The sequence below is a fragment of the Gekko japonicus genome, unplaced genomic scaffold (assembly GCF_001447785.1).
Source record: "Gekko japonicus isolate JY-2015 unplaced genomic scaffold, Gekko_japonicus_V1.1 scaffold3433, whole genome shotgun sequence".
Lineage (NCBI taxonomy): Eukaryota > Metazoa > Chordata > Lepidosauria > Squamata > Gekkonidae > Gekko > Gekko japonicus.
In genome coordinates, this window is record NW_015161513.1 from 136,863 (window position 1) to 143,952 (window position 7,090).

General features: G+C 45.5%; 1 protein-coding gene across 1 annotated transcript; it reads right to left on the reverse strand.

Annotated features, from left to right (window-relative positions):
• Positions 1 to 3,745: 3,745 nt before the first annotated feature.
• LOC107125783 (cell division cycle 5-like protein) lies at positions 3,746 to 6,843 on the reverse strand. The gene is made up of 2 exons (XM_015429246.1): positions 6,635 to 6,843; positions 3,746 to 4,619 (listed from the first exon to the last, which is right to left on the reverse strand). The coding sequence occupies exons 1-2, from the start codon at positions 6,830 to 6,832 to the stop codon at positions 4,515 to 4,517; spliced, it is 303 nt and encodes a 100-aa protein (XP_015284732.1). The 5' UTR covers positions 6,833 to 6,843; the 3' UTR covers positions 3,746 to 4,514.
• Positions 6,844 to 7,090: the final 247 nt, after the last annotated feature.

Here is a 7,090-nt window from a genome sequence, read left to right on the forward strand (position 1 = left end):
TTTAGGTGGAAAGGGGGGGGAAAAGCCCACCACAAAGAGCCGAGAAAGAAGACAAGAGAGCCCTGCTGTCTGGGTGCCGCTAGGCAGTCACCTTCCCCCTTGTGTATTGTGGCCCTAGGTCAGATATGCCGATGATACCACTCTAATGGCAGAAAGTGAAGAGGACCTTAAGAGCCTATTGCTCAGGGTAAAAGAGGAGAGCGCAAAAGTGGGCTTGAAGCTCAACATCAAAAAAACTAAGATCATGGCATCCGGCCCCATCACTCCTTGGCAAATAGAAGGAACGGTATAGAAGCCGAATGAAATAAATAAAAATACTTACATATGGACCCGACTGCATCTGTCTTTCCTCTTGGAAGCCTTTGAGGCAGCACGGCTGAGGAAATGACTACGTGGTTTGGCCCCCATTGTCAAGAAAACTGTTGTCTGCTATGACTGTGAGTCAACGCAATAAAAGTCCTTGCCAAGAGAACAGTTCCTGACGGCTCCTGAGAAACTAGAACTTTCACCCACGAACTCTGCGACTTCATCTCTGCTGAGGTACGGAGGAAGAGGGGAAGTGTTAAAGGAATACCCAAATTACTTATACCTCCTATATTAAACTAATTCCCCTAGCTTCTGGGGCAGGGGATTGGTAACCTTCCCCTAAAACTCCAAAGAACTTATTAAAAGTTCTGGATTGCATCCACAGGATAGGGATGGATGGGGATGCCTTTGCCCATGAAGGTGCTACTGCGAGTAGCAATAATGCAAGAAGAGGTCCTGCTCCGGTGTTCTAGAAGGCCCTCTGAAGTTTAGCAAAACATCAAAACGAAGATATTGCTTTTGCCCTCAAAAGCAATATCCTAAGTGGTAGGCTCAACAGATCAACAACCTCAGATATGCAGATGATACCACTCTAATGGCAGAAAGTGAAGAGGACCTGAAGAGTCTCTTGCTCAGGGTAAAAGAGGAGAGCGCAAAAGTGGGCTTGAAGCTCAACATCAAAAAAACTAAGATCATGGCATCCAGCCCCATCACTCTTTGGCAAATAGAAGGGGAAGTCGTGGAAGTAGTGACAGACTTCACGTTCCTGGGATCCCAGATCACCGCAGACTCTGACAACAGCCATGAAATTAAAAGATGCCTACAAAGCAATGGTATTCCCAGTAGTCATGTATGGCTGCGAGAGTTGGACTATAAGGAAGGCCAAGCACCGAAGAATAGATTCTTTTGAACTATGGTACTGGAGAAGACTCTTGAGAGTCCCTTGGACTGCAAGAAGATCAAATCAGTCAATCCTAAAAGAAATCAACCCTGACTGTTCCCTGGAAGGCCAGATAATGAAACTGAAGCTCTAATACTTTGGCCACCCAATGAGAAGGGAGCACTCACTGGAGAAGACCCTGATGCTGGGAAAGATTGAAGGTCAAAGAAGACGGGGACGGCAAAGGTTAGACAGTGTCATAGATGCAACGAACATGAAATTGAGCAAACTTCAGAGGACGGCGGAAGACAGGAGGGCCTGGCGTGATCTGGTCCATGGGGTCGCGAAGAGTCGGACTCGACTGTGCGACTGAAGAACAACAAAAAAGTGGTAGGCGGGTAATTTATATCTACTCGGGTAATTTATATCCACCCGACCATCCTGAGTAGATATAAATTACCTGCCTACCATTTTTCTTCTCACCTAGACACAGAGAGGACTCCATCTTTCTGTGTTATACCTCTGAGGATGCCAGTCACAGCTGCTGGCAAAACGTCAGGTCCTACAATGCCAGTCTCTTCGACAAATAATTAATGGACATAAGTCCGTCATTAGGAACTAAAACATTCAAAAACCAGTGGAGGAACATTTTAACCATCCAGGACATTCAGTTGCTGACCTAAAAGTAGCAGTTCTCTAACAAAGGAATTTCAAAGGGAGATCAGAAAGAGGGACTGTTCAATTCCAATTGATAATGAAGCCCAGGACAACGCATCCACCTGGACTGAATTGAGACCTAGGTTTCCTGTCTCATTACCAATGCTGATTTCTCCACGTCTATTACCCCTCTGCATATCTCACCTAAATCCTATCATGCCTGCCATTGTCATTCACCTGCTATTGTCATTTGCCTGCTAATGTCATTTGGCATCTGAAATCACTCCACTTTCCAATAAATAGGACAGATGGACTCCCATTCTAGCTGTATCTGAAGAAGTGAGCCAGGACTCATGAAAGCTGCCACATATTTTGTTAGTCTTTCAGGTGCTCCTGGACTCTCGCTCTTTTCGACTGCTACAGACAGACTAACACGGCTACCCATCTTGTTCATTTAAATGGAAGTGTGATTTTTTATAAAACTATCAGGCACTCCGGTACTTTACAAACTAGCATTTTTATTTTTATTTTAAATAATGAAATCAGGAGAGAGGAGGGGGTTGGCAAGGACTCGGAATTCAAATATAAAATCAAAGCTTTAAAAAAGGAGATGCGAAAAGCACTGATTTAAAATACTTTGTCAACATCTTTGATTACTTCAGTGTTGCCTGGCACCAGCAGGAAAGCTGCAGGATCATTTAAAAGAAACAAAAAAACCACCTTGTTTGTATTTTGTTTCCACCACTGCTGACTATAGGCAATACTCCCTCTAAGCTGTGGAGTCCTGTGAGCAAAAATCCTACTTTGTGAGCTCCTGGCATTGAAGTTGTGAGCGAGCGATTGGGCTGCTGCATAAATTAGTTTGCTCTGGAGCCCATCCCTTCCTGAGCTAAGACAAAAATGTGTGAGCCAGAGGCTAAAAAACTGTGAGCTCGCTCACACCAACTCAGCTTAGAGGGAACACTGACTATAGGTTATTTTATTGCTTGTTTTATTCTGTTTTTACCTGTGGGATTTTGGCATATGTGCTCACCTGTTAGCCGCCCTGAGCCCATCTGGGGAGGGCGGGGTATAAATTTAACAATAAATAAATAAAAATAAATAAATAGTGGTTTTGTAGTACAAAGCTTTCTCAGCAGAGCACCACAAATTATTTTTGGGATCAATAATACGTAAATTTGTGATCCAAGTGAAGATGGTCTCATACAGTGCTATTAGCACCGCTGGGCGCAGCTGAAAGTTCAGCTTAAATCTATTTTTATCCCATTTTAATCTCTTAGGAAATCAAGCAAGCAGTGTTTCCAGTCCCTAGAGTGTTCAAGGGCTCTGTTTCCCTCCTCACAAGTATTTATTCCTCTGAGCCAGGTGAGGCCAAATCCTTGGCTGACTGAATTCAGAACAGTTCCTTCGCAGTCTTCTCACAAGAGAGTAATTTCCTACAGTTTTTGCTCACTTCACGTCTACACTTAAGAGTTTTCATTTCAGCTTTTAACTGCAATTAAGTCATTTTAAAGCCTGCAATATTACTGAGTGAGAGTTGGGAGCAATCCTAAACAGTTCTACTCAGAAGTAAGGGCTATTTTATTCAGTGAGGTTTAATTCCAGGAAAGTGCTTCCAGATCAGCAACCCAAACGTTTTTTTTTTTGGGGGGGGGGCGTTCTTTTTGGCACCGTCTTGAAGGAAGCTCTCCCACAGAGACTTCCTCTTGCTTTTAGAACGAGGTGTGATAAACGTTTCAGTTTTTCCACTATTTTGGGTCCAATGTCAATATATAAGCTCTGTGTTTCTTTAATAGGTAGTTTTAGGCTCCATTCAAGATATGGGACACAAGAAAATGCCGATACCTTTTTTTTCTTCCTTTCAACATCTCAGATTTATTAGAGCCACAGTAGTCACTGGTACACACGCACTGGTACACAATATGTGTATACATCGTTGATCTTAACCATGGTAAAATACTAGAAGCACAGGGAAATGGAAATTTCAGCAAATGACAATGTGACTAAAAATAAGATCCAGAGTGATTTACTATGAAAATGCTGGGACCATGATCTCCACGTCCTTGCGGGCAGCGGCCAACCCCACGCATGCGGAAGGAAAGGTCTTCTGCCACACAAATCGCTGGCACTGTTAGATCTTGGGGACACACACACACACACACAAAGGGGCAGGGCTTGATTTATTTCCCCTCTCATTTGCCCTTTAGTGCTGTCGGAGCTGACTTCATATACAGCACATGCTTAAGTCTCTAAAAGGAACGACAGGTACAAGTTAGTCGCCATTCAGCTTGCCCCAGTGCTTTCAACGGGACTTTGGCATAATTCGCTTCCTCTGGTTTGGGAGTTACGCCTGACCAGGCAAGGATCTCTGCATACGTAACTCTGGGTGCTGGGATTTTTATCTCGCACAGGGATTTTGACTGCATGCAAACTGTCCTCGCTGGATTCAGGGACCGAATTCCAATTTTTTTGTTTGTTTTTCACCTGATCTCTCTCCTCCCAAACAACGACCCAAAAAGGTCCACAACCTTAACGCATGGTACAACGGAAGTCTTTTAAAAAATACAATATGCGGTATAATTTGCTTGAACTTGCTTGAGATACGGATGGAGAAATGGATCTGCGGCCTTTCAGGAGTGCCGCAAGCGACGGCTGAAGCGTGATGTGCCGCTCAGTATTTCGACTGAAACGTTTCCTTGTCCAGCATGAATTCTGAAAACCTCTGCTGGAGCTCCTTCTCCCTTTCCTGTTGCCGCTGAACGTCTTCCTTCAGGCACTAGAGGAAGGAAACAGCTCATGAATACATGCACTGCGGTGTCTTACGTGGCCGTACGCAAAGGAGCTCTCAGATCAGGTTCACACCGAGAATTTCTGGGAAGATACACATACTCGCGCGCACACCTGCCACACGCTCTGATGTGATTTCACAGCATTGGGAACCGCGTGAGAGAAAATCCATTTGCAAGAGGGCAAGAAAGGTTTAAAAATTCAGGAAGGAATCGAGAAAAAAAGTGAAGTTTTTTTAAAAAATGGCACCATAATGGGCACTACGAAAGGAATCTAAATAAAACGGACAGCGTCAATGTTGGGTTGGTGGTTTTTTTGGGTATTTTTGCATTGGTGTGTGTGGTGTGCATTGGGGTGTGTGTTCCCGTGCCTAGAAGTCATGGTGACTCCTACGGGGGCACAGAGGACATTCAGAGAAGTGGCTTCATAGCCTGCCTCTGGTCTCCCGGCCCCGGTATTCTCAGGAGGTCTCCCATCCACATACTTGCCAAATATGAAGGCCCCGCTTGACGACTGTGAGGCAAGCGGGTAAAGGGGACCTGTATGACTTCTGTCATCCCCTTACCTTTTACCTCAGGAGCCCAAATCTTTTCTGCCAGATATAAAAGAATGGCACTGATAGCGTGGTTTAAAATAAAATAAGAAGTAAGATTTATTCTTTATAAAAAAGGCAGGGAAATGGGAAGATGGTTTTCAAAGGTTTGGTATGGTCTAAACAGTGGGCCACCAGCCAGTTCCCCAATGTGAACACTAATAACACTGTTGCAGGCTTCTTAAAAGTCAGGCAGGGATAAGAAGATATTTCTTTACAATGGGCAGGCAGTTGTGAGGTTACAGATCATATACAGTGTCGGGTATGATTCAAGGCTCCTCAGTTGTGCTGGAGACCTGTCTGTCCCTAAGACTTTCCCCTGGACACTAGAACTCCCGTCCTTCCCTGTGTGTGTGTGTGTGTGTGTGGTGTGTTCCCGTGCCTAGAAGTCATGGTGACTCCTACGGGGGCACAGAGGACATTCAGAGAAGTGGCTTCATAGCCTGCCTCTGGTCTCCCGGCCCCGGTATTCTCAGGAGGTCTCCCATCCACATACTTGCCAAATATGAAGGCCCCGCTTGACGACTGTGAGGCAAGCGGGTAAAGGGGACCTGTATGACTTCTGTCATCCCCTTACCTTTTACCTCAGGAGCCCACATCTTTTCTGCCAGATCCTTTTCTGCCAGATATAAAAGAATGGCACTGATAGCGTGGTTTAAAATAAAATAAGAAGTAAGATTTATTCTTTATAAAAAAGGCAGGGAAATGGGAAGATGGTTTTCAAAGGTTTGGTATGGTCTAAACAGTGGGCCACCAGCCAGTTCCCCAATGTGAACACTAATAACACTGTTGCAGGCTTCTTAAAAGTCAGGCAGGGATAAGAAGATATTTCTTTACAATGGGCAGGCAGTTGTGAGGTTACAGATCATATACAATGTCGTGTATGATTCAAGGCTCCCAAGTTGTGCTGGGGAGGCATTCCGTTGTCATGGAAGCGGCTCACCAATCAGAGAGAGCCTCTCCCACCGCCTACACTCAGACTGGTTTTACTTAGTCCATCACGACGACATTGGGATGGCCCGGGCTACCAGGGTCAGCTGCATCAAAGTCATTGGTGTTGCCTTCAAATCGCAGCTGACTTATGGTGACCCCCTCAACGGGTTTCCAAGGCCAGGGACATTCAGAGGCGGATTTGCCATTGCCTGCCACTGTGTCATGACCCTGGTATTCCTTGGAGGCCTCCCATCCAAATATTAGCCGGGGCCTGCTGAGGTTCCCAGATCTGATGAGATCAGGCTAGCATGGGTTATTCAGGTCAGGAGCATCAAAGCAATGAACTATGATTTCTTTAAAATGAGGATTTTTTTTTTACTTTTGCATACATACAAGGGGAAATTATGGGACGTCAACATCCTGTAATGCTCAATATACCCTCCGCCCCTCCCCGCTTCTAGATGCCCCGCAGTTTTTACCTCCAGTCTCCTTGGGATGGCAGAGTCTTCGTGTTTCTTTAGCTCCTCAAACGTGCGCAGCTCCAGGTGAGCTTGCTCGATTTGGTCCCACAAGTCATTCAGCTGCTTGATGAGTCCCATGGCACGAGACTGGTAGCCGCCAAGCAAAATCTTCATCTTCTTCTCCATTTTGGCGGCCCTCTTTGCTTCTGTCGTCATGTGACCTCTGTTTATCTGGGGACAGAAACACAAGCCGGGCATTACCCCATGCCAGGGAGATGGTGCTAACCTACCGCTTGGCAGAAACCCAAGTCAAGCCCATAGCACGTTACAACAGAGCCCCTCTTCTCCTCCAAGGCAGCAAGTATAAAGCGAGAGATTCTACGGGAAGGTCTGTCCCCCTCCTCCTAAGCTCATTAATACTAAATTGCTCTAGCCCCTGACTACTCACTAGGACAAAGTAGTTTTGGGAGCCTG

Coding starts and splice junctions, on each gene's coding strand:
- LOC107125783 (XM_015429246.1), bottom strand. CDS start 6,832: ATGACGACAGAAGCAAAGAGGGCCGCCAAAATGGAGAAGAAGATGAAG. Junction 4,620..6,634: donor CCATCCCAAGGAGACTGGAG/GTAAAAACTGCG, acceptor TCCTTCCTCTAG/TGCCTGAAGGAAGACGTTCA.